Below are 25,793 nucleotides of genomic sequence, written 5' to 3'. Positions count from 1 at the left end.
TCAATGCTCTTGGGGCAAGATGACCAAGTCATGCATTTGATCAAGATTATCTCCTGATCTGATTATATACTGAGCAAATAATTCAATTACTGAGAGACACATAGTAAAAGATCTTGAAAAGCTCAAAAGAGATCAGATAATGAGAGAATTCTTTTCCGTCATGCATTAAGTTATTACTTCATCTATTACATGGTTATGTTACGTTGAATTTATCGATGGGGCGGGAGGTGCATATGTTTTACATTAACTAAAATATGCATTAAAGATTAGAGAAAAAAATGTTTAAGCAAATAAAAAACTTTATCAATGGGGATGGGGAAGGGGGGGGGGGGCATCCGTTTTACATTAATTAAAATATGCATTAAATATTAAAAAAAAAAGTGTTTAAGAAAAACCCACATGTGCATTTACACGGACTTGTGAGTGTGGGGTTTATAACACTTTCCCAAAACCCCAAACACCAATAATAACTTAAGCATTACTTTAATCAAACGGATAAAAAAAAATGATCTATTGTGATCATCATCGTGAACAAGAAAACTATTAAAATGACCAATTTGATCTTCTTTTTGATAAACCAAAAAGATCAGAAACCATCCCATATATGTGCTAACATTCACTTACAGGAATCGTCCATCTGAACCGTCAGATTGATCATGAAATCTAGTCATGATCGAAAAAAAGCTTTCTAGGTCAGTCGCGATCCTTTCTGAAAATGACATCAACCAATTAGATTCGATCAGTCAATTTTCAACCGTACGATTAGTTCACCTGATAGGTGAAACGCAGTGTTCACCTGGGCCCACTAGTAATTGTAATCGGCGTTCTTCTCACACCTTCTCAGTTCCTACGCTCTAGACTTTTGGCTTTACCAGTACAAAACGCTGTACCAGTAAATAATGATTTTGTGAAAGGGCGTTTCCGTCCATAAGGAAATTTCAGTAGATCGAGGGCGGTTTTTGGAATTATGCGTGGTGAAATAGAAAACTCGTGTATTCGCTGACACTCCCGGAATAGCTGGTGACTCCGCCACGTCACTACCCAATCCACAACGTCCACGTCACAAAACCCAATCAAACGGTTCAGAATCCTTCACCGCTCCCCAAATCCAGCGGCTCTCACGTCGTGTTCTAGAGCCTTCGATTAAAAGAAATTGAGAGCTAACCATGGTTAGCTATTGTAACCCGAGTTCACTCGCTCGGTCAAGGTTACATATCCGCAGAGAGAAGGATTTTAATATGTGTGTAGGCTTTGGGGCAAGAAAACTCACACTGAGTCAACTCGGAGCGGTTCCTTGCCGCCTTTCAAACTTTATTTCAATTCATTTGCTTGTCTATCGCACTTCATGTCTTCTTTGGTACTGAGTTGATTCCAATTTCATTGTTTTTCTTTGAGGAGTTTAAGGTTGTGTGTTCCGTTCAGATCTCGGAACCCGGTAAGCAAATTGATGTTCCATTAGATTAAATTAAAGTTGTTCAAACTAAGATGTTAATAAGTTCAATTAAATTTGTTTTATTATTTAAGCGTTTTATTTCCTTCTTCTTTTAACCGTCGTGACGTTACTAGTGATCGTGGAAGTTTCTTGAATGAGTAGCAATAATGTTTTAATGCTGAAGAAAATTTTGTAAAAAGATTCTTTGAATGTTGAATAGTGCATAAAATCTAGATCCAAACCCTCACATGAGTTTTGTTTTATTTATTTATTTTTTTCTCTTTTGAAAGTTACTTAATTAGTAAGGAACCAATGGATTTATTAATTGTAGCTTCTGATAAGTAACCATCTTTTACCATAATAATTTTTTGCATAATACTCATTTGGGAGCCTGCGTTTTTTGTATAACCATTGTTGAGTACATAGGCCATATTTTCAGCTATTCAGTGTTTGTATCAAGTTTTTTTTTTTTTTTATTCAATTTGTTTTCTTTCTATTTCAGATTCTTGACTCCTGATAGCCCCTGGCTTTTTATCATGGCGTGGTTAATGTAGTATCAGTGTTAAGTTTGTTTCTTTGCTTCCATTTGTGGGTTGGGATTGGTTTCTGAGTAGTTCGATTGATGAATGTTTGGGGATTGTTAAAGTATAAATTAGTATCTGGTTTGGAGCTTGGCGTCTTCTTGGGAGGGAAGGAGGAAATTCTCTTCCATAGCCTTGTTGCCGGCCAAGACATCAGTTTGGTTCCTTGTTCCGTTTCATGTCTCGTAAGTTAGACAGCCCAGTTCAGACTCAGATGGCAGTGGCAGTCTTCAAAACCCCGCTTAGCGGGGAGTACCACGGGAACAAGAGAGTGGAAGGGAAACAGCCTGCGGGGAGGAGACGGGTTTTTGTTCAGACTGAGACTGGTTGTGTCTTGGGGATGGACTTGGATCGCAGTGATAATGCTCATACTGTGAAAAGAAGGTTGCAGCTTGCTCTCAATGTTCCCACTGATGAGAGCTCGCTTACTTTTGGGGATATGGTGCTGAAGAATGATCTTAGTGCGGTTAGAAATGACTCGCCGCTTCTTTTGACACGAAACTATTTGCATAGGAGCTCATCCACTCCATGCCTTTCGCCAAGGGGGAATGATATCCAACAAAGGGATAGGAGCGGTCCTATTGAGATATTGGGACAATCGGATTGCTTTGCTATTACAAAAAAAATGGTGAAAGACATTGTGAAGGCAATTAAGATGGGTGTTGATCCAATTCCTGTTAACGGTGGCCTTGGGGGTGCTTATTATTTTAGGAACAGCAGATTTGAGAATGTAGCAATTGTGAAACCAACGGATGAAGAGCCTTTTGCTCCCAACAATCCAAAGGGCTTTGTTGGTAAAGCTCTTGGGCAACCGGGATTGAAGCGCTCAGTGCGGGTTGGTGAAACTGGGATAAGAGAGGTTGCTGCTTACCTTCTTGACCATGATCACTTTGCAAATGTGCCTCCCACAGCCCTTGTGAAAATCACACACTCGATCTTTAATATCAATGATGGGGTGAATGGGCACAAGACTCACAACAAGAATCTGGTCAGCAAGATTGCATCTTTCCAGCAGTTCATAAAGCATAATTTCGATGCTAGTGATCATGGAACCTCAAGCTTTCCTGTTTCTGAGGTGCATCACATAGGGATACTAGATATTAGAATTTTCAACACGGATAGACATGCAGGGAACCTTTTGGTAAGGAAGCTTGATGGTGTTGGGAGCTTTGGGCAGGTGGAGCTCATTCCAATTGATCACGGTCTATGTTTGCCTGAAACTTTGGAAGATCCATACTTCGAGTGGATTCATTGGCCCCAAGCTTCAATTCCATTCTCAGATGATGAACTTGAGTATATTAGAAAACTTGATCCTCTTAGTGACTGTGAAATGTTGCGAAGGGAGCTCCCCATGATTCGAGAGGCGTGTCTTCGCGTGTTGGTTCTCTGCACAATTTTTCTCAAGGAGGCTGCTGAATTTGGTCTCTGTCTTTCTGAAATTGGTGAGATGATGAGTAGGGAATTTCGTGCTGGAGAAGAGGAACCCAGTGAACTTGAGGTTGTATGCATTGAAGCAAGGAGGTTGGTAGAGGAAAGGGAGAAGGAGGTGTTGTCACCGAAAGCTGATGCAGGAGATGAGGATTTCCTATTCGACTTAGACTGTGAGGATGCAGCATTTGACTTTACACCAAAAATGGCAGCAGATGATTACATGAGCAGAGCCCAATTTCATCTTGGAATTGGATTCGGTAATGGTCGTTTTGCGCTTTCAAAATTGGACGAAAGCATTGAGGAGTTAGAGGAAAGTGAAGGCGAGGAAGAGCAAGAAGGATTTTCTACATTGCCAGCTCCTGAAAGGATTCCATCCATTTCGAAGCTATCCATGTCGCTCAAGACCACCTGTTTGGGTGACAAGAACCAAAAATATCAAAAGTTCTCAGGTTCAAAGCCAGAGAATGGCTGCCTTTCTAACACATCTTCTGGTCACAGGAGTGCAAACGAACAGCTTCCTGCATGTGTTAGCTTTGTGAAGCTGGCAGACTTGGGTGAGGATGAATGGACGCTGTTTTTGGAGAAGTTTCAGGAGCTGCTCTACCCAGCATTTGCAGCAAGGAAATCTGTTACTGTAGGTCTGAGGCAGAGACAGAGGCTTGGTACTTCGTGCCAATTTTGACACAGATACCAAATATATTGGTATCGGAGAGAGTACTTAATATAAAAAATAAACGAAGACTTGTAGGTCTGTTGGACTTGCGACTTGAGAAGGATTGTTAGGATAGGTTGGTTTTGTGGGTTTTCTTCCTGGAAGGTGTAGGTGTTGGAAGTGACTAGTAGAGGAGGAACTTCTGTAAATATTCTTGACATCAGCTAAGTGGAGAGCTGAGTAGAATTGTTTGTATTTGTTGAACGTTTTTGCTTCGCTACATGTGGACTTGTCTGATAAATAATTTTTAGAATAATATCCCTTGAATAATTTGATGTAAATACTAACCCTTTGTGTTTTTTCCATTTTACTTTCGTTCTACGTTTTGTATCATTCTAAGATATGGTTCATAGATTGAGTAATTAAGATGAATCAATTATCGGATTTGTTCTTTTTTAACAGAGAATGATGTGTTTCTGAAGATGAACAACCAGATGATGGCCGCATCCCCGTCCAAAGTTCTTGTGCTTGCTCCATTTCTCCGGAGAATAATGTCCACCGAATTAGTGCGAACATAATTGGCTGAAACAGTGGATTTCGTGTATTATTGAGTTTTGAACACAAGTATCGGCAGATATGAGCTCACATAATATATTTTATGATCCGTGACGTCTTCCATATATCTCTCTGTTCTGAAACATCTGGCTGCCATCCACAGTTTGTTTGGTTAACTAACTATTTTTCCGCCGTCTTATTTATGGGATATTTATCAGGATTGTATGAGTATATTTAATTTCATTCTGAAAAGGACCCAAGTTTTTGTCGTGCTAGTGAGGCTACAGTGTGATCTATACGTAATGGTTGTTCCAAATAATCTATTCAATTGAAAGATTTACCATCGATGCCGACCTAGCAAACAAACGACAAAGTAGCATCACGCATAGGGTGTCCCACTAACATCCGGGACTTTTTCTAAATTCAATAATTGAGGTTGGCCCTTTAAGATTTTGGGAGAGTTGCATGCTGTAACTTCGTTAGCTGCTTGCTCTGTTTTTCTCCAGAAGATATGCTGGGGTTTTACAGTTGTTTCTGCCGTTGGGTTTACCTGCTTCATAGTATGCTACATTAGTGGTTCTCTTCAGACTTCAGACGATACACGAATTCTTAAAGTCATATTTCGCTATCATTATAATAGGGTAATTTGTTTTATATATTAAGTTATGGCTACTTTAAAATTACTCTAAGGCAAAGCACAAATTACAACTACACATACAAAAGAATAAATAATAAAAAATACGTTATAATTTTAATTATATAGTTATGAAAGATTATTTCACTGTTGGACGGTTCCAACATAACCAGATTTTATATATTAAGAATGTGTTTGAGATTGAGGTTTAAGTTACACTAAAGTGTTTAGTAAACACTAACAACTATAACTTAAAATATATATTGGTATGATTTTTCACTTGTATAATGAAAAATCTATTATATTTTTAATAATTTTATTAAAATTTATATTTATTATATATTACTAACTTTTGTTTTATAGTTACAGTTTATTTTCCACTCTTAAAAGTTAAAATATCTCAATCTCAAATGGACCCTAAAATAAACAAAATGATTTAAAAGAACATGCATATAAAATTATTTTACGTGACGCTTTATAACTTTTGCTTGGAACAAAAACACTTGTACCAACAAAGTGTTGGCTCCACTGGCAATGGAATCCCCTTAAGTGGCTTGATTGGGTTTGCTCCCCAGTTCGAGTCGTAGGGAAGTCGCCTTTGTTGGGAGAACCTGTGCCTCCCGATTCGAGCGGGGACTTCTAATCTAAGTTGTGGTACGGGTTTAAAGGTGTCTCACACAGTTGGGGCCCTCCCCAAGATACCTCGTGGTTAAGAAAAAAAAAAAAAAAAAAAAACACTTGCTGTCTCTTGCGTTGCCTCAAAGTTCAAACCGAACATTCTGTAGAAACTTGCTCGAAGATAGCCATCAGCCTATGAGTTTTGTGTGTCAATGTCAAGTTATATTCACGTGTACAACTGAAGTTAATCCGCAAGACTACTGAGAAGAAGATAGACATGGTGGCGTTTGGTAAAATTCTTCATCTATCATATCAGTCACCAAGTTAGCAGGCTATCATAATATCATTGCCTAAATTTGACGAGCAAAAATATAAAATTATAATCTCATCTTATAAGAAAAATTGACACAATGGACAATGACTAACGTGTCACTCTTATCTCTCTTTGGCACTGTAGCTTGTAGTATATTGCCACTTGTTTTAGTGGGGGGTCCATTAGGACATTAGGGTGTATTCTTTCTTGCTTTTTACATTGATTGCAATTTAAGATAAAATCATGAAAACAAGAGGCAGCCAAAAGTGGGGACTGGAGACTTGTCTGGTTGTTCTATACCTTTCAACGTGTTGAAGCAACATGACAGTAACAGCTGACCATGTGTGACAAATGCTGGGACAATCGTAGTTTTGCTTGCAAGCCCTTTGTTTTATTTTGATTAGGGATGGAAATACATATCAAGTTTGGCATAATGTCAATCCATTTATAAGGGACAAATAGTGAATGAAGAGGAAAGCCGGAAGCATGTGCACAGTTAGCATTAACCTCAAGCACCATGTGTGAAAAATGCTAGGGCAATCAAATTTTTGGTAGCTCTTAAATGGGTGATTTTTACATTTAAGGGATGATGTCCATTTCAACCATAAAATAAATAAAAATATATAAGGTAATAAAAAAATGGCTGTTCAATTGAGCTGAACTCATAAGGTAGCGGTATGCTAAGGATGCTCCGGCTCATTATCCTTCCACTATTATAAAAATAATATCTCTTTAATTTCGTTCGACCGGACATTTTTTATTTGAACTTCTATGGCCTGGCCTGCTCAGTACCCAGTCAGGTCTTTTTTTGTTAAATAACTCATATATATATATATAACCGTTGAATGGCATAAAATGTGTGAACCATACCATTAAAAAATAATTTATTTAGATTTGATTTGAAAACTAAAAAATGAAAAGATAGTGGTTCAACTGAGTTGAGCTCATGATGCAGTGGTAGGCTAAGGACACACCAGCTTGTTATCCTTCCACTGTTGGGAGCAGAAGGATTGCGCTGCTCTGCTCTGATGCTCGGCGATTGGTCATGCCATTTACTGAATTATTAATTGTTTATGGACAACGTGTGATAACAAAATTAGAGATGAGCTGCCGAAAATATGTAGTATGCTTGCTTGAGGGGTGGAAATGAAGTGATTTGATCCACACTTGGGCAATTCTGTATTGAGAAAATCTAGGAGAGATTGTATATTACAGATTACTCACTGCTTATTGGCTAAAATCTAGTATAGGGTGTGGCCAAGGTCTTTTACTTGCAAAATGGAAACCATGCATTAAGATGGGCCTGGATAGACCGAATCCTAAAAGGAGTGGGCTTCTATTTCTAAACAACCTTTTAAGATACTTATGAAACCCCAGTCGTAAAATGCAAGTAAATCATAGAAACAACAACTGTAATCAAAATATATCAGTTTAGAGTTTTTATTATTACTCAATTGGGGATTTGGGGGAAAAAAACAAAAAAGAGTAATCCTTCGGACCCCTTAAAATATCTCATAAAATCTCTTTTTAATTAAAATTAATATAAATCAATTTATTCACTGTTTTGAATATAAATTCAATTAAACACTTAGATCAATTTTTTTTAACAAATTTTTTACACCAACCCCATTTCATAATTTATATTTTTATTTTAACTGAAAAATATTTTTATTTTTAGAAGATTATAAGGTTTCGAATTATGAAGACAGAAATTATATAATAAAGAAAAAATTTAGGATAAATTTAATATTTTAGGATTTGTATGCAATTTAAAATGATATATTTAGAAAAATAATAATGAGAAGATGGTTAATATTAATGTATAGATTTATATTATATCAAATAAAAAAACTGAGTGTATTTTGGGAAATAACATTAAACAAAAAAAGAGCTCTATAAGAATTTTAGAGGGGCGATAAACTCGTTAAAAAATTCAAAAGGAATTCGGCTAGTCAAATTGGTCTAGATTAACAGGGCAATGTTGATTAGAAAGAGTAATGATGATTGCACACAAAATCATTAAAAAAAAAAAAAGAAGAAGAAACATTTAACTAAAACACATACTTATTCACGTTATTAATTTTATTCTTTTATTTGTTTTGTTCAATTTTGAGTCCAAATAACATTTTCCTATTTAGAATTTAATAGCACTATGTTTATAAAGTGAATAAACATTTAACGCATTATAAAAATGTAACGAGAGATCAATCAATTCAAGATTGCTTTAATTGATCTCTATTTGCATTGGAAGTTCGGTACGAAATGAAGTAATCTAACGCAAGCATATCAAATACAATATTTTCCTTTTGACTTAATACTTCTATTCTATATATCTCTATTTTGTTTATTCTAAGAATATGGTTCCTATCAAGAGGAGAAAAAAAAAAAAAACAAACAAATATGTTACGTTTGGTATAGAAATATTGTCCCTATTCCTTCTTATTGTAGTGCCACGAGGGACAAGTCAAAGACATTACAGCCATTGCGGTTGCCAAATCACATAAAAGAAAGCTACTCATTTTTATTTTATTCTTTGATGACAAGAGTCACCTAATGCAATGTTGCACAAATATAAATAAAATAAAATAATTAGTTTACAACACTGGGCAAATTCAACAATCTTATCCCCCCCAAAAATACCCAAAAAAAAAAAAAAAATAGATAGAGAGATCCAAAGTCCAAGTTTCTTTCTACTCTGCATGCACAAAATACTTGGGCAATGCATACATAGAAAGCAATATTTACATCTATATGACAAATAAATTGTGTAACAAGTTTCCAAAGTGTTAGCACAAATTGAAGTTAGATATGCCTCCAAGGTCTTTCTGCAAGGCTTACACATTCACTGTACCTAAAACAATCAACAAGATGATCAATTGTTAGCCCTGCTGCTTGCATGAATGAGTACACAATCACCGGTCCGACTAACCGGAATCCACGCTTCAATAAGTCCCGGCTAATGGCCTCAGCTTTCGGAGATCTCAGGGGAACGTTTCTGGGGTATCTGAATTTGTTGATCATTGGCTTGAAATTCACATAACCCCACATAAAGCTACTGAAAGATCCGAATTCATTCAAAATCTGCATTTGGGTAACTATATTAAGTTGGCATCTCAGGATTATAAAACAAAATTAAGGAAAAAAAAAAAAGGTTTATGCAAAGGCATTAAAATTTGTAAACTTGCCTTCACTATGCATTTGGCATTGTCTACTATGCACCTCACTCTGCACTCTGCCAACATTATTGCTGTGTTGGAGGATATTTCTAGGATCTCTTTCTCCCCCATTTTGGCAACACTCTTTGGATCAAATCCCCCAAATGCCTCTCTATTTCATCAACAAATTCAATCTTGTTTCAGTGCATATTAAAATGATCCAAGGCCTTTTGGTGAAACAGAGATTAATTCAAGTGTGGTGAATTAGAATGGAGTTGGTGCAGAGTTAGAACCTGAACAGTTCTTTTCTTTTTAAAATTTCAGTCCAGTTGTAATCCATCAGCATTCCAGACAATGCAAGCAGCTCGAACAATTGACTTTTTTCAACAATATATAACATATACCTGTTAGTATATGCATGCTGCATGACATGTCTCACAGACAATTACTGCTAGAATACTGGTTTAGATTTTTACAGCTGACTTACTTGTCATCATAAACAGGAACTCCCCAACATTCGTCGTGAAATGCAACATAAACTCTATCTGCATCAAAATTCGTGTTAATATCCACACTTTCCATGGATCAAATACATCTTGGTGAGTACATGTTAATGTCCTCAAAGAGTGAGCAATCGAAAAAAGTAGAGTAGGTAGAGATGTTGAACAACACTTTGGATTACCAGTTGCCATTTCTGAATTCAAAACATACGACTTAAATACATATATGCTGTACAGTTGGAACATGAATGCCTTAAAAGAGTTATTTATATCAGCGTTGAGGAGCCCAAACAGTTGCAACAACCCCCATTATAATGGCCACGATGATGACACAGAGTATTTAGTTCTATCATTTTAATTCATCTTATATTGAACTCTTAACCACTAATAGTATTTGACGCTTGTAGACTTGACTAAATCCTTTCTTTTCAAATGCACAAGCACAGAATAGATTGTACAACCTAACCACTACAACAATGTCAAAGTTTAGCTACTAAGAAACTTTTCTCTTGTATTATTATCACATAGAAAAATGAATCGCCATGGAAAAATCTGAAGCACGTAGTATTAACTATTATGCGTTCGAATCAACTCTTGGTTGATAAAAAATGGAGCTTACCACTATTCTTTGTAATCCAATTGCACCTCTTCAGTTCCCCACAACAAGAATCCTGACTTTGTTGCTGCTGCTGTTGTTGCTGTTGCTGTGGTTGAACGTTTTTAGCCACCGTGACTTCTCTTCTTTCAGGTGGCGTAATCAAACGCAGGGCTAACGAAATCCTCTGCTCCAGCGGAGAATTAGAATTGTCTGTAACAGAAGAGTCGTTCGAGTTCTGTGACAAGGACAGTGATAGTGATGATAAAGATAATGAAGAAGAGCTCCTATGAAGGCCAATGGGGTAGACTTTTTTCAAGTGTTTAGATAATAAACTCTGAGTTGGCTTCGGCTCTTTTTCTTTTGGACTTCTATTCTTCTCCAGAATATGCCTTCTTACGTTTGCTTTAGACATGCTGGAGAGAAGATAAAAGAAAAGTCCTTTTGTGTGATTGTTGTATCTTAAATTTGGTAGATGTAAAGGTTGATTGTTGTATCAATAAAAGGTTTTGGGGTTTTAAACTTTAAAGTGTAGGGGACCTTATGAAGTCATAGCTAAAGTTGGTGAAGTGTGAACTTCATAATGGACTTGCTATTTGATTCTTGGGTTTTAAGCAAAACCAATAATGTATTTGGATTTTTTTTTTTTATGCAAAAGATTCTTATCATTTTTTGCATTTAAAATAATTGGAGTCATCATATTGATTCCCTTTTTCTTTCTTTATAGTGTCTGCTGCATCACGAAGCTTGTTCGCCCCCCCTAAAATATACGTAAAATGATGCAAAACCTGTGATTTACAATCCATAACCAATAGTTGAATCAAACAATTACATCATTTCCAATAATGCTAATTCCTGAATATTTGAGAAACTTTTAAGGTGTGCTTTTAGCTTCAGTGGCAGAGCTAATGGCAGCCTCGAAATGGGGAAAAGTCTATAATGATTAAAACATTTAGTTGCAGTGTTTGCCTCAGTGAAGATATTTAATGGGGCCGAAGGAATTACCCTTAACTTGTACTCTTATGCCTTGGGAGCTTTGAGGCATACCTGTTGCCTGCATAGACAGAGAAATTTCATCTATAAATTTTACTCTCATGTCTCTCGTGTCTTTATTGTATTTCTTCTGTGTGTTTGTTTGCGAGCAAAGTCATGGATTGTCGATATGCAAGTAGGCGTATGATGTGCCCGTACCCCCTTAAATTTAAGCTAGTGAGCCTACTTTTCTGCATACCTGATGTCACATTGAGAATGGCCTTGTGTAGCAGCTTGGTCTTCTTGTAACGTATGCGCATTATGCATATATATATCAGCTGCAAAAGAATAATGATACAAAGTTAATTTATTATAACTAAGGTACCCTTTTTTTTTTTTTGTCTGAAATCTTAATAGGTTTATATTTTGTTGAAGTTTGAATATATCTGAATATAAACAGTTGAGTGACATATTTGTTTTTCTTTTTTAAACGTCTGAATATAAATGTTAAGTTGTTTGTTTTATGAACAAGAACTATCTCAAATTTAGAGTTTTGACATTTATGTCCTTTGTAGGTAGGATATATAATTGTTATAAATTTCATAAGTTAAATAATTAAAAATTAGAGTTGAAAAAACAATTACAAAAATATATATATCCAATATATTTATATCGTGGGTATCAACTAGTTTTATTGGTAAAATCTTTTGTTTTGAAAATAAGAGATTTGTAGTTTAAACCCCACCCACATAAGTAAGGAGGGAATTGAGTTTAAAAATATTATTCTCCTAACAATTTATTCAACATTTTTATAACATATGTACATTATTTAACATATATAATGTTAATGGTATTATTTGCCTGTACATGTATGTTACCTATTTTTTGTTTGGTCACATAAGCAAAAATGAAATCAATTAATCATTTATCTTAAAATAATATAACAAAGTTAACCATTGCTCCTAATACAAAAAAAATTATAAATTTTATTATGATTATTAAATTGTTTAGAAGATCAAAAATGTGAAAGGAACTATAGTTATATTGCCATGATAAGGCAAACGGCTACAATCTGCTCAGAGTATTGTCTTCAGCCGAGATGTAAATTGATAAAGTCTAAGCGTAAGAATGGATGTTTTTGGTTTTGTAGTGTAAAATAAGATATTTGTTAGGGGCAGTTTTGAGAGTAAAAAAAATTTTCTATTCAGATATTTTTCTATTCATATAAAAGCAAAAGTTTTAACTTTTTTCATTTAAAGTTAAATGTCTTATAATCGTATATAAGTTAGAAAAAACAAACAATGAAAACTTTTAAAATGTCTGATTATAAGTAAAATTAAGACTTATAATAAAAAACAAACAAGCTCTAAAACTTTTTACTAAAATTTTTAATACAAATATTAAGTTATAGATTTCAAGCAACCTAATAGTGGATAAATAATCATTATTAAATGCTATTTTAATTAATATCTACTTAATTAATGGTTCACGATTTGTATCAAAATTTAATTTAAAATTTTAAATCAAAATAATAGCACCCAAAATTTTTATTTCACTTGATATGTTTATACATGTGTTTTCCTATAATTCGGTACTCTATTAATTGTTGTGGAAGTGAAATGATAAAATGAAGAACCACATATTGTAAATTATTATATATAATGCTGTAGACTAGGGTTGGCAATTGGGAAGTCCAGATCGGGAATTGATTGCTAATATCAATCTCGTCTTAAATACTAAATCGACAGAACAACTGTCTTGAATTCTGTCACAAACAGTTAATCATGACAAAAAAAAAAGTATCTCGATCTTATCCTAATCAAATTCCAAATCCCAACTAAGTTCGCTATTATACGATGCAGATTTTGTCCTAAACGACATGTTATTTGATTTTATTGGACATGTCAGATCTCTTTGATTTATTAATATGACTCGACATATGAATATAATAAATATGACATATCTATATGCTTCATCAAATTGACTTGTCAAACAACTTTGAAAACCCAAACTCGGACACTTGGAATCTCAATGGGATTTTCTAACATTCGAATCATGTTCGAAATAATAAATTAGGACAAAATTGGGATCTTAAATTCCAGCCCAAATAGTGAATTAAGATAAAATTTTATAGCAAATCCTAATCCATTTGAAATGTGTCCCAAATCCCAATCACGGTTCGGGAAATTCTATTAACCCTAGCATAGAGCATTAGCTTTATTCTTAGATAAGAAATCATTAAGAAATTTAACAAATGTTAATTAAAATCCGTAGACGAAAAACTCTTATCACACATTTTATTAACGGGCATTGTTAAGTTACATAATAATGTAAATTACATTAACCCAAAAGGTGTTTTTAGTGATCTAAAAATAATTTAGTTAATTATACTTTTAGATCACTAATTACAATTTAATGGTTGATGTATGTTAGATCATAATCTAGGGTCCAATTATGTTGCAACTGTGGTATGAAGAACTTAAAGAGCTAACAACTCTTATCGTTGCACAAATAAAAGACTCTTTTAATGTCGTGAGTCGAGTTATGGGACAAGAAATCAATGACAAACAAGTAGGATTAAGTAAAGAGTTGAAGAAGATTAGTGGTCTTACAACGATAGAATGACTTAGAGCCACCACTCAAATTACTCATGATGGTGCAACGCTCAATGTTTTTTACAATCTTTGTGATGAGGATAGAGAAACATAGGTTAAACTTTTCCGTCCTTAATGATGAAATTAACTCATGCGCACTTAGATGTTATAGTTTATTAATATCTAGCTTAACTCATTTGAGCACTTAAAATTTGACGAAGTATTTTTTATTTTTTCATATTTTGGAATGTCTTTGAAATTTGAAGATGTTACAGTCATATTTTGAAATTTGATTAAGTATTTTTTATTATTTCATTGAAGCATTTGAAATTTAATTATTTTGTAGTAATATTATGGGCTATTTCTTAAATAGTATTAATGTTTCTTATTTTAGAAAAAAAGTACTTTTGATAAAAGCACTTGGATAACAATTGGTAAAAGCACTATAAATATAATTAGGACATTTGAAACATTAACCTTGAGGCTAATTTTTAAATAGTTAAACATATTTTTAATATTTTAATTAATTTAATATATATATATATATATATATATATATATATAATATAATACAAGGGTAAATTTGTCTAGATAAAAAAATTTATAAAATTCTTTTTCTCTTCTAATTCTATCCTAAACCGAACAAAGGAAATTAAACTCCCCATAATTTTCTTCTCCTTTCCTTTATTCTCCTCTCTTTTCCTCTTATCTCCTCTCTCCTCTTTCCCTACAGCCAAACATGGCCTTAAGGTGTGCTTTTAGTTTCACTTGTACTCTTATGCCTTGTGAGCTTTGAGGCATTTAGTTGCAGTGGTTGTCTCAATGAACATATTCATGGGACCGAAGGAATCACCCTTAACTTGTACTCTTATCCCTCGGGAGCTTTGAGGTACAACTGTTGCCTGCATAGACAGAGAAATTTCATCTATAAATTTTACTCCCAAAGTCTTTCTTGTATTTCTTATGCGTGTTTGTTTGTCAAAATGGGCAGCAGGCGTTTGTTTGCGAGCAAAGTCACTGATTGTCGATATGCAAGTAGGCGTATGATGTGCCCGTACCCCCTTAAACATAACTATATAAGCTATTAAGCTTAATTTTGTCGCATTGAGAGATCGTACTGTGCAACAGCTTGGTGTTCTTGTAATGTATGTGCATAATGCATAAAATATCAGCTGCAAAATAATACAATGATAAGAGTTAATTTATTATAACCTAAACTTTTTACGTAACGTTTTAATACAAATAATGAGTTAGAATTTCAATTTCAAACAACTAAATAATGGATAAATAATCATCATTAAATACTAATTTTTATCCAAATTTAATTTAAAAATTTAAGGTAAAATAGCCGCCACCCAAAATTTTTATTTCATTTGGTATGATTATAATTTATACATGTGGCTTTCTTATAATTAAATTCTCTATTAATTGCTGCGGAAGTAAAATGATAAAATGAAAAACCAAATACTGTAAATTGTTATATATGATGCCATGGACTAGGGTTGGCAATCGGAAAGTCTCGATCGGAATTTGCCAATCCCATTCCCATGCCAAAATCATTAAGAAATTAAACAAAAATTTAATAATATCAAGGTACCGGAGAAAATTATAATGTACCCAGTCGTTCGTTGGATCCTAATTGATTCATTCATTCAAATATATCCAACAACTGAAGTCGTTAGATCTTAATTGATTCATTCATTTAAGCGTATCCAACAACTGAATGCATAAGTGGCTCGTAGCCGGACCCAAAGTACAAGAAAACTGTCACACATTTTATTTTATCAAAGTAGCGGTTTGCAACATTCATATCTCTCTCTAGACTTTCAAAATTGCCGGGGAAAAAACGGCTCTCTAAAGCCCTAATCCCTCCAATCAAACTCTCCTAAAACCCTAAACTCTCGCCTTTCTCTCTCTCTACCATTTTTTATCTTATTTTATTTTCCCGGTAGCAAAGAAAGCAACATACAAGCAAGCAACCTTTCGTTAGACCCATTTGAATGCTCAAGAAATGGATTCTTCTCAATTTCAGAAAGAAACGACAGTTGCTTTCGCCGTTCTCTTCCTCAATCTTCTCTAAACCCTCCGTCTCCGCGGCCAAACTCTCAAGCGACGAACCCGCCATCTCATTCGACTCTGTTGACCAAACCCCTGCTGACCCAGTTCCCGAAATCATTGCAAATTTAAGAAATTTAGGTTTTAAAAAATTCATTGACGGGGATGACTCAAAAAATTTAATTTTGAGGCTGAGTGAGTTTCAAGTTGATCGAATTATTGATTGTCTGAGGGTTGAGAGCTTGGATTTAGCGGTGACATTTTTTAATTGGTTAAAAATTCATTGCGGGTTTAAGCATTCGCTGTTCGCAAGCTTTGTGATTGCCCATGTATTGGCAGCAAAGAGGAGTTTCAAGGGGTTAAGATTGGTCTTGGAGCAAATTCTGCAAGAGCAAGGTTTTTTTTTTTAATTGTTTTAAATTTTTTACACTTTAATCTAGTCTTCTTGATATTTTAATTATAGTGGTAGCCCATCTCTAACTTAAATTTTTTTATTGGATTTAGCTCAAATTGATTTTTTTATTTTGATCCGGTTTCAGATGATTAGTAGTTGTGGGTAATATTTTCCACTATAATTTGCAGATTATTGTTTATGGATTTTATGTGATTTCTGCTAGGCTCTGGTTCTGCTCCTTCTCTTTGTGAGTTGCTCTTGCACAGCTTCAGGGGTTTTGAGTCAAACAGAGAGGTATGGGATATGCTGGCTTTTGTTTATTCAAGGACAGGAATGGTTCATGATGCTGTTTTTGTAATTGCCAAGATGAAAGAGTTGGACTTGAAAGTTTCGATACAAACTTATAACAGTTTGTTGTACAACTTGAGGCATACAGACATCATGTGGGATCTATATGATGATATTAAAGTTAGTGAAACTCCACGGAATGTATATACTAATTCTATAGTTATAGATGGTCTATGTCAGCAGTCCAGACTACAAGATGCAATTTTGTTCCTGCAGGAGACAGCAGGGAAGGAGTTTGGGCCTTCTGTTGTTTCATTGAATGCCATCATGTCTAGGTACTGTAAATTGGGATTTGCTGAAGTTGCAAAGGGATTATTTTGTCTGATGCTCAAATATGGACTACATCCTGATGCATTTAGTTATAATATTCTTATTCATGGTTTATGTATAGCTGGTTCCATGGAAGAGGCATTAGAGTTCACGAATGATATGGGGAGGCATGGGGTGGAGCCTGATGCAATAACCTACTCTATTCTTGCCAAAGGGTTTCATTTGCTTAGTCAAATTAGTGGAGCTTGGAAGGTTATCCAGAAATTGTTAATTAAAGGTTCTGATCCAGATATCGTAACCTACACAGTCCTCATATGTGGATACTGCCAGATAGGCAATGTTGAGGAAGGTCTAAAATTGCGGGAAGTAATGCTCTCACAGGGTTTTAAGTTGAATGTCATTGCGTACAGTGTACTGCTCAGCAGCATGTGTAAAAGTGGACGGATTGATGAAGCATTGGGACTTCTTTATGAAATGGAAGCTGTTGGTTTGAAACCAGATCTTGTAACATATTCTATACTTATCCGTGGCCTTTGCAAGCAAGATAAAGTCCACAAGGCTATCCAACTATACAACGAAATGTGCTCAAAGAGGATCTCTCCTAATTCTTTTGCACACGGTGCAATTCTTCTTGGCCTGTGTGAGAAAGAAATGATAACAGAAGCAAGAATGTATTTTGATTCTCTGATAATGAGCAACTGCATACAGGATGTTGTATTGTATAATATTATGATTGATGGGTACGTAAAACTCGGTAATATTGGGGAGGCTGTACAGTTATACAGACAGTTAATTGAGAAAAGGATTTCTCCTAGTATAGTGACTTTCAATTCTCTTATTTATGGGTTCTGTAAAAATGGAAAGGTAGCAGATGCTAGAAGGTTATTAGACACCATCAAGTTGCATGGATTGGAACCAAGTGCTGTAACTTATACAACTTTTATGAATGCATACTGTGAAGAAGGCAACATACAACGCCTGCTTGCTTTGCTGCAAGAGATGGAGACAAAAGCTATAGGCCCGACTCATGTCACATACACTGTGGTTATCAAAGGACTTTGCAAACAGTGGAAGCTACAAGAAGCTGTTCAATTACTTGAGGATATGTATGTTATAGGTGTAACCCCTGACCAAATCACATACAATACCATCATTCGGAGTTTCTGCAAATGTAAAGACCTAAGAAAAGCCTTTCAGTTACTCAACCAGATGTGGCTGCATAATCTGGAGCCAACGTCAGCTACATATAATATTCTCATTGATGGCCTCTGTGTGAATGGTGACTTAAAGAATGCGGATTGTCTGCTGGTTTCCCTTCAGGAACACAATATCAGTTTGACAAAAGTTGCATATACAACAATAATCAAAGCCCATTGTGCCAAGGGTGATGTGCATAAAGCAATGACATTCTTCTGTCAAATGGTGGAGAAGGGATTTGAAATTTCAATAAGAGATTATAGTTCTGTAATTAATAGATTGTGCAAAAGGTGTTTGATTACCAAAGCAAAATCTTTTTTCTGTATGATGTTGTCTAATGCCTTTCCTCCTGATCAAGAAATTTGTGAAGTGATGCTTATTGCCTTTCATCAAGGTGGAGATCTTGGTTCAGTTTTTGAACTGGCTGCTGTGATGATTAAATCTGGCCTCCTTCCTGATAAATTCTTGATAAACTGATGATTCTCCTCCATCTCATCGTTCGAAAGAGCTGTCCATTGGTTGATATGAAAATTTACCACGTGAGGTACCCTGTTTCTACATTGCTAATGATCATTTCCAACTGCATAATAATTTAAATTGATGCCCGTGAAACGTATCAGATGTTTTCTTTTTTAAAACTTGATATTTGTAAATACTCGTCTATAGGTGACAATATTGAGAGTAAACTAGCTTAATATTTCGTATTATTGGTAGAAAACTCTGAAATGTTTTCTACATTTTGTATCTTTCCCCTTTCCTTATACTTTATTCAGTGGATACTGCATTATCACATGTTTAAAGTGTGGTTGCGTAACTAAAATGTGGATACTACATCTCAATAGTCAAGACCATGCCGCTTTAATGAAATTTCAGCACATGACGAATACGATCAAGGGATTCTCAAGATTTTTTGAATTTTATCAGTTAACTTTAAACATGCTCGGATCTTGTCAAGTTCAGTAAGGTGAGCGTCTGTGATGACTACTCAAATATTTTTTCTCATTTTGGTAAAAAAAGGGGAAAAGGAAAGAGAAGAAATATGGTGAATTTTTACAACCCCCAGTTGACTGAAATGCTGCTACAGTCCCTGCCTCCTGGTGCTGCTTTCTCACTTGGATTTTTCAAGTTCTTTTTATAGCTAAAAGCGAATGCAGAGAACTGTACGTCAATTGTTAGCAACAACTCTATAATTGATAAAACGGTTGTGGGGATTTCTTCTTGGGGTAACTATTTTCTGGAAATATTTTGATGGTTGTAAAATGTTTCTTGCGGGGATAAAAGACACATCAATGTTGCTCCGAAAGCTATTATGAAATTAAACACTGTCAGCCATGTACAGTTGCTGTTCTCGCCTACAACCTTGACGCCACTGCTGTACCCTTCACCAACAACCTTGAATTCACAAGCCAATCAGCCTCCATAGGCCAAGCCAATATCAGGATTAGTATTTTGTTTTTCACAATGAACAGAATAGGAGTAATTCTTTTCTTCCCTAGTAATTTTTACAACCGTAACTTTTGTACACCGTAACAAGGGTGTTGACTGTACACTCACCCAGGTGAATAATTAATGAAAAAAGGAAGGATAGAGCTTGTGACAAAACCAGCCTTCCATTTCTCATCATCTTATGGGAGACACCTTTAGAGACAAAAGACCATCAAGATGTGAAACAAAATCTCCACTGCCAGATGGACCAAAAGCCTCCCAGAACCGAAGAGTCTCATCCGCAGCAGCTGACACCACAGTTAGGCCATCAGGGCTCTGCAATAACAATAAAGATTAGTTTATTTGAAGAACAAAGTGCTCTGGATTATAAACTAAGTTTTTGGGTTGTCAAACCTGGGAAAGCTCGAGAATTCTGGAGGTTTGATGCTGTAATTCTCCCCATTTGGTCATGTGAGGGTATTTCCACAAGCATAATTTTTGTCCATCCCCGCTTGAACTGAAGCCATGGCCGCTCAATATTTCTTTGTGATGCCTGTTCCACTCTAGTCCACAAATCTGCGCAAGCACGTCAAATTACCATAAGCAAAGTGAAATCCAAACGTTGAAATGGCGTATATGGGTAGTTTTACAAAATATTAATGTTTCTAAGAGAAGTGAACAATTTTACTTGCCTGTGCTTTTGTATCTACGCTGTGTATGCATGTACCTTTTTGTACATTCCATATTTTAATACACCCATCTTGTGTGCCTCCTCCAGAAGCAAGAACATTAAACTGATAAGGGCACCAGGCAAGGGCCTTGACTGCAGCACGGTGGTCTCTGAATCGGTGCAAACATTTGGATGAACTCATTTTAGAATGATCCCATACGTGTACAAGATTATCATCACCACCACTGGCCAGTAGATTGCCTTCATTAGACCATTTTAGTCCACACACTTCTGCGGTGTGTGCATTTATGCGAGAAGTCACATTGTTTGATACTCTGACTGCAAAGCCACGGAACAACAGGCAAGGTAAATATAAGAATGATTCATAACTAGAATGACTAAAATAAAGGAACGTGGTTTAGGTTCCCAAGACAGAGATGATGAAATTCAAGTACCATCGTGGTTAATGATGGACTTGTCTTGGCTCCCTGATGTTAAAATGTGACCGTTCCAGTGGTTCCATGATGCAGTTGCTACTCTTTTATCATGACCCTCTAGGTTTCTAATCTGCATGTGAAAAGTAATGCTTACAATCAAGTCATTCGGAGTCCAGAACAAGTAAGCAATCATGAAAGGCAAAGAATGGAGCGTAGATATTTACAAGTTTTGAAGTCTCAGCATCCCAGAGTTGAAGTTTGGAGGCCATATATCCAACAGCCAAAGTTTTGGCATCCTGTGACCATGATATACTTGTAGGGAAATCATCCTCCCCAGTAACTTTTAACAACTTTTGTACTTCCCCATTCTCCTGTTTCCAAAGATACAGTTCTAAACCCAAAGCAATAGCAAGAATGTTGTTTCTTCCCCAATCCATCATGTTTGAATAATAGTCATTCCTAAGATTTGGTGCGTCCAGAATCCTAGCTTCTTTCTGCACACGCCATTAATCAAAGTACAGTCAGTTACTACCATGAAGTTCAGGCTGGTGAGTCGACAGCAGATGATCCCAACTGCATCAGATAGTTGTTCGACTCCTTTCCTAGTTAGCAACTGATATCATTGAAATAGATGAGTACCTTGGGCAATTGACGACGACGTTGGATTTGCTCGGTACTGTTTCTCAATGCCTCTGCATCCTCCCTTCTCAATTCATCAATGAGACGATATGACTTTCTTCTTGATTTTGGGCTTCCCCTAAAAACTAGCATCCTAAATGGTTTCCCTTCTGAATCCAAATTCAAATTCTCTGCCACTTTCTGTCTGTATGCGTCCTATTTCAAGGAAAAAGACAGGACCCGTTAACCTAATTATACTCCATTAATCATGCCCCCATTTAAGAAGGGGAAAAAAATGTTAATCCAAAACCAAATCAGGTAACATCACACAGTAAGATCAACACAAGAACTAAACTACAATATATGAAATCGACCCCAGAAATCTTGGTCAAAATACACAACTTGATCCATATACGAATTTCAAGACAAATTTTTAAAGAAACATTGGGCACCCGTTTAAAGAATTCCCAAGAAAGAAACCATAAAAGAATTTGAAAACAAATAAAAAGAAAGAATGAACTTACATTGAAATTGGGATTCCGAAATTCTTTGGTTGTGTTGGTCAACAAACCGTGAGCTTGATCAAGATTCATCAAACTTCTGTTGGGTATAAACCGATCTCCCTTTAACAAGTACCCAGAAGGCCAAACAACAAGAAAATAGGGAGAAAATTAACGAAACAGATAATTAAAAAAATTCAAAACGCCAACAAGAATACAAAACAAAAGATACTTGAAAAATCAAGAAAACGTTTTTTTTTTTTTCTTTTTTCCTTGGTACCTGAAAATCGAAATCAGTGGGGCTGCCTAGTAATCTCCTTGGCGAGTACCAGTCAGTTTCAAGTAGTCTACTCAGTCTGCTTTGATGATCCATGGAGATAACTCACAATCCAAATGTCAAGTTTCCTTATTTTGGTTACGAGTTACGAGTCACGAGTGAAGGATCGAGTTCAGCGAAGGATTTGGTATCTACCGCCAAAAGACCTGACCGTTAGGATTTATAGCCGCCAAATAAGTCGGGTCGGGTTAGCATTCGAAATTGATCCCGGTATAGGCTAAGTTCGGGTTTGGAATATTTACTCCAAATTAATTATTCGTACTATTTATCCAAACTATACACACTTCAAAAATTTTGTCACCAATAACAAAAATTCAACTATCACGAAGTAGGCAGACCATTTAACAGATTTGTGAATGTACATATAATATAAACGTGGTTTTGTGTTAATTTTCATTGTTTATTCGGGAAATAAATTACTGTATTTATTAAAACTCAGGATTTAATACAACTTGTATGAAATCGAAGTTTTCTCAATTCCTGCACGAGCGTCTCCAAATCCCTCGTGGAGCTCCCACCGCTCTTCACAGCGGCCAAAGCCTTGTCTCTCAACTCTCTGGCTTTAATCTTCGTTTCTCCGCATTGACTTAGTGACTCACCAATGACCTTTCCCAACTCGTCCGAGTCAGGCACCGAGTCTCCGCCCTCACAGACCAGAACAGCTACCCGCAAATCGTCCACCAAAAGCCTTGCATTCACGAATTGATCGGCCTCCATTGGCCAAGCCAATATGGTGACCCCACTCACTATCCCTTCAAGCATTGAGTTCCACCCACAATGACTCACGAATCCACCCACTGCTTTGTGACTCAGTATTGACACTTGCGGGACCCAACCTTTTAGAACCAGGCCCCTACCCGCCACCCGCTCCTCAAACCCATAGGGTATCAGCCCGTACCCATTACCCTCCGCATGGATGACGCTCGTTTTAACCACCCACAAAAATCGGATCCCGCTTTTTTCAAGCCCTAAAGCTAATGCCTCCATCTGTTCTTTACTCAAAACCTTTTGACTCCCAAAGCAGGCATAGACGACGGAGCCATCCGGGCACCCGTCCAGCCACTTTGACACGTTGTCATTCGGATCCAAACCAGAGTCACCACCCCGAGTCGACTCCGGACCGAGCAAACTAAGGGGGCCAACGCCGAAAACACGGTCGTGACCCATTTTCCTCTTCAAGTAATCCAAATACTCGGATTCCAAATCATCAAAGCTATTGAAAACGCAACCCCAACCCCAACTCAAAGTATTTGCAACCATGCCGTCCTTGACAAACTCAAACTCAGGATCAGAGTCGGAGACCATATAAATCCTGAACACCGTAGGCAAATGCTCTTCTTTGAAAACAGGAGATCTTGGCAAATCACGAAACTCAACAACATCCAATGGCTTCACAACACCCGTGTGGTTCCAGCAATAATCGCTAACGGAGGCCAGAAACGACCCGGACGAGAAAAACGTAATTCTGACAATGTTAAGCTGACGGGCGAGATTCAAAGTCCAGCCGAGGAAGAAGTCAGAGAGGATGGCAACAGGAGGGTTAGTGTGGGAATGAAACCACTGGATTATGGGATCATACAGCTTCCCGAGGGCTGACATGATGGGCAGGTTACCTCTGTTTCCCAATTCCTTAACATTTTCGACGCCCGCAGGGACTGATGGGTGTGATGGAAATGGCAGGACTAGGGTTTGGATTGCTGGGCGAGCGTCGAGAAGCGAGGACACGATCGGGAGGTTTTTGGGGGTGATTAAGATGGTGATGTCGAGGTTTTTGAGAGACAAATGGTGGGTTAGGTCGAGAAGAGGAAGCATGTGGCCTTGTGCTGGGTATGGAAATACGAGAACGTGGGTGGCTCTGCTGTTGGAGCAGCTGGACATGGCTTACAGCTTTCTCTGGTTTTTGATACAGATACAGACACTCGATGAATGAACACGTCAAGCACGTAACTCTTGTGTACCTTCTTTCAATTTAAACTCTCCTCAATTAAATTATAAAGCATAGAATGACGGAACGCAGAAACAATCTTTTACCTAATAACATGGACAGAGAGATGTATATGCTTTTTCCTAATCATCACACAACATTACAAATCCACCCCTAGCAACCTAAATTTTCTTCGCCATCACGTCGACGTTACCATCACTAATCTATCGGGACCAACTTTGATTAGCCTAACGACAGTAAGCTAATTTAAAAATGGGTTCCGAATTAGTAATTTCATCCAAACAAAATGTAGAGAAATCTAACTCGCAAGCAACTCTAGGAAGACGAGAAAAATTATAAAAAGTGAAGCACCGTTGAATTATGGAATTTTTATGGTTATAGAACGTAGTAGTAACGCTTGGAATCTCCTCTCTTTGCTGTTTTTCATTGATTTGGGGTGGCTTGTGAAGAAGATCGATAAGGGGAAAGACTTGTATATAGCTGCGGGTGATTGACCAAGGTGATGCAACTTGATACATAACATGCTTTTACTACTAAATGTTCAGGGAGGTGGGTGATTGTAAGTTGCATGGCATGAGAGCAAAATTGACGTTGTCGTCGTCGTCGTTTGATCAAATCTTCAGAAACAGTGCAAAACTTTCGTGGCTAAGACTCTTATTGATTGGCTGTAGGATGAAACTCACTCTCGCGTTTGTCAAGTCAAGACAGGGAGATTAATTAATGGCCTTCCCTCGCTTATAGCTATTTCACCAGTCTCGTGTTGCACGTGTCGCTTTATGCCCTGATGCCCACTCACAAAAATTAAGCGATTCACATAAAAACATTTCATGATATATTTGACCCCCCCTAATTCAATGGCCTTAATTCTTTTACTTTACTTTTGTAATGTACTCGTTTGCAATACTAATAAATAGCCGATGACGAAGCAGCAAAATTTCAAGTTTTTAATGCTCGTAATTTTTTTTACCTGGCAATATTCATTTAATTTTGAACCATTTGAATTTGAATTTTCTAAAACAATCATGTTTTTTAACTTTATTGACATGGAATGACCGAAGAATACTATTCTAAACCCACATTTGGCGTATTAGCCCCACCACATTTTATTAGTGGGTACATTAAGAGTGCATTTAACACACTGTATTATATTATATTATATTATATTATTTTAATACAGATATATTATATTTTATTTTATTACATTAACACTGTATTATAATAATATTATACAACATTTGATGTTACTGTACTGTATTAATTTTTAATTATATTATATTTAGTGTTGTACTGTATTGTATTAATTTTTTATGATTAAGTTAAATTATATATTTAAAAAATAATGTTTATTAATATTTAAAAAATACAAAATATACTAATATAGAGGTCTAAAATTTTAGAAATTTAACAATTTTTTTTAGTGTATGTTAAATTTTATTTAAAAATGATGACAACTATTATTTCTTTAAAAACAAATTTCTAAACTCAAATTTAATTATCAATAAGGGTTGTACAACAATTGTCTTTTTCTAAACAATTGTCTTTTTATAAACAAAATTCTTAAAAAA

The 25,793-nt window shown here is 36.0% G+C and overlaps 5 protein-coding genes across 7 annotated transcripts; 2 read left to right on the top strand and 3 right to left on the bottom strand.

Moving 5' to 3' along the window:
- The first annotated feature begins 1,216 nt into the window (after nt 1–1,216).
- LOC102627288 (phosphatidylinositol 4-kinase gamma 5-like) lies at nt 1,217–4,443 on the top strand. Its single transcript, XM_006484201.4, has 2 exons — nt 1,217–1,435; nt 1,935–4,443. The coding sequence occupies exon 2, from the start codon at nt 2,192–2,194 to the stop codon at nt 4,124–4,126; it is 1,935 nt and encodes a 644-aa protein (XP_006484264.1). The 5' UTR covers nt 1,217–1,435; nt 1,935–2,191; the 3' UTR covers nt 4,127–4,443.
- A 4,274-nt stretch (nt 4,444–8,717) lies between these two features.
- On the bottom strand, nt 8,718–11,054 carry LOC102627575 (uncharacterized). Of its 3 annotated transcripts, XM_006484203.4 has the most exons (6): nt 10,491–11,052; nt 9,859–9,916; nt 9,665–9,748; nt 9,402–9,543; nt 9,146–9,297; nt 8,718–9,067 (listed from the first exon to the last, which is right to left on the bottom strand). In XM_006484203.4, exons 1-6 carry the CDS (start codon nt 10,879–10,881, stop codon nt 9,019–9,021), a joined length of 876 nt encoding a protein of 291 aa, XP_006484266.1. In that variant the 5' UTR covers nt 10,882–11,052; the 3' UTR covers nt 8,718–9,018. The 3 variants fall into 3 exon arrangements, with proteins under 3 accessions (XP_006484266.1, XP_006484265.1, XP_024956339.1); XM_006484202.4 differs by having other exon boundaries at nt 8,718–9,297; nt 10,491–11,047; XM_025100571.2 differs by lacking the exon at nt 9,665–9,748 and having other exon boundaries at nt 8,718–9,297; nt 10,491–11,054.
- A 4,748-nt stretch (nt 11,055–15,802) lies between these two features.
- LOC102628067 (putative pentatricopeptide repeat-containing protein At1g13630) lies at nt 15,803–19,545 on the top strand. The gene is made up of 2 exons (XM_006484204.4): nt 15,803–16,483; nt 16,705–19,545. Exons 1-2 carry the CDS (start codon nt 16,033–16,035, stop codon nt 18,771–18,773), a joined length of 2,520 nt encoding a protein of 839 aa, XP_006484267.1. The 5' UTR covers nt 15,803–16,032; the 3' UTR covers nt 18,774–19,545.
- Nucleotides 19,546–19,554: 9 nt separating this feature from the next.
- On the bottom strand, nt 19,555–22,375 carry LOC102628353 (cell division cycle 20.2, cofactor of APC complex-like). Its single transcript, XM_006484205.4, has 8 exons — nt 22,227–22,375; nt 21,971–22,069; nt 21,468–21,662; nt 21,053–21,322; nt 20,847–20,958; nt 20,414–20,730; nt 20,136–20,297; nt 19,555–20,057 (listed from the first exon to the last, which is right to left on the bottom strand). The coding sequence occupies exons 1-8, from the start codon at nt 22,317–22,319 to the stop codon at nt 19,917–19,919; spliced, it is 1,389 nt and encodes a 462-aa protein (XP_006484268.1). The 5' UTR covers nt 22,320–22,375; the 3' UTR covers nt 19,555–19,916.
- A 342-nt stretch (nt 22,376–22,717) lies between these two features.
- LOC102629597 (UDP-glycosyltransferase 89A2-like) lies at nt 22,718–25,429 on the bottom strand. The gene has a single exon (XM_006484294.4). The coding sequence runs from the start codon at nt 24,159–24,161 to the stop codon at nt 22,719–22,721; it is 1,443 nt and encodes a 480-aa protein (XP_006484357.1). The 5' UTR covers nt 24,162–25,429; the 3' UTR covers nt 22,718.
- Between the last annotated feature and the right edge of the window lie 364 nt (nt 25,430–25,793).

The sequence above is a fragment of the Citrus sinensis genome, chromosome 4 (assembly GCF_022201045.2).
Source record: "Citrus sinensis cultivar Valencia sweet orange chromosome 4, DVS_A1.0, whole genome shotgun sequence".
Taxonomy (NCBI): domain Eukaryota; kingdom Viridiplantae; phylum Streptophyta; class Magnoliopsida; order Sapindales; family Rutaceae; genus Citrus; species Citrus sinensis.
This window is presented reverse-complemented; position numbering and strand designations above follow the sequence as displayed.

Excerpts from the sequence above, each read along its gene's own strand:
- LOC102627288 (XM_006484201.4), top strand. The coding sequence starts at position 2,192 with ATGTCTCGTAAGTTAGACAGCCCAGTTCAGACTCAGATGGCAGTGGCA.
- LOC102627575 (XM_006484202.4), bottom strand. The coding sequence starts at position 10,881 with ATGTCTAAAGCAAACGTAAGAAGGCATATTCTGGAGAAGAATAGAAGT. Across the intron at positions 9,917-10,490 it reads TTGGATTACAAAGAATAGTG|ATAGAGTTTATGTTGCATTT; the intron begins GTAAGCTCCATT and ends ATTTTGATGCAG. Across the intron at positions 9,544-9,664 it reads AAAAGAAAAGAACTGTTCAG|AGAGGCATTTGGGGGATTTG; the intron begins GTTCTAACTCTG and ends TTGATGAAATAG.
- LOC102628067 (XM_006484204.4), top strand. The coding sequence starts at position 16,033 with ATGCTCAAGAAATGGATTCTTCTCAATTTCAGAAAGAAACGACAGTTG. Across the intron at positions 16,484-16,704 it reads GCAAATTCTGCAAGAGCAAG|GCTCTGGTTCTGCTCCTTCT; the intron begins GTTTTTTTTTTT and ends GATTTCTGCTAG.
- LOC102628353 (XM_006484205.4), bottom strand. The coding sequence starts at position 22,319 with ATGGATCATCAAAGCAGACTGAGTAGACTACTTGAAACTGACTGGTAC. Across the intron at positions 21,323-21,467 it reads GTCGTCGTCAATTGCCCAAG|AAAGAAGCTAGGATTCTGGA; the intron begins GTACTCATCTAT and ends TGGCGTGTGCAG. Across the intron at positions 20,959-21,052 it reads ATGCTGAGACTTCAAAACTT|ATTAGAAACCTAGAGGGTCA; the intron begins GTAAATATCTAC and ends TTTCACATGCAG.
- LOC102629597 (XM_006484294.4), bottom strand. The coding sequence starts at position 24,161 with ATGTCCAGCTGCTCCAACAGCAGAGCCACCCACGTTCTCGTATTTCCA.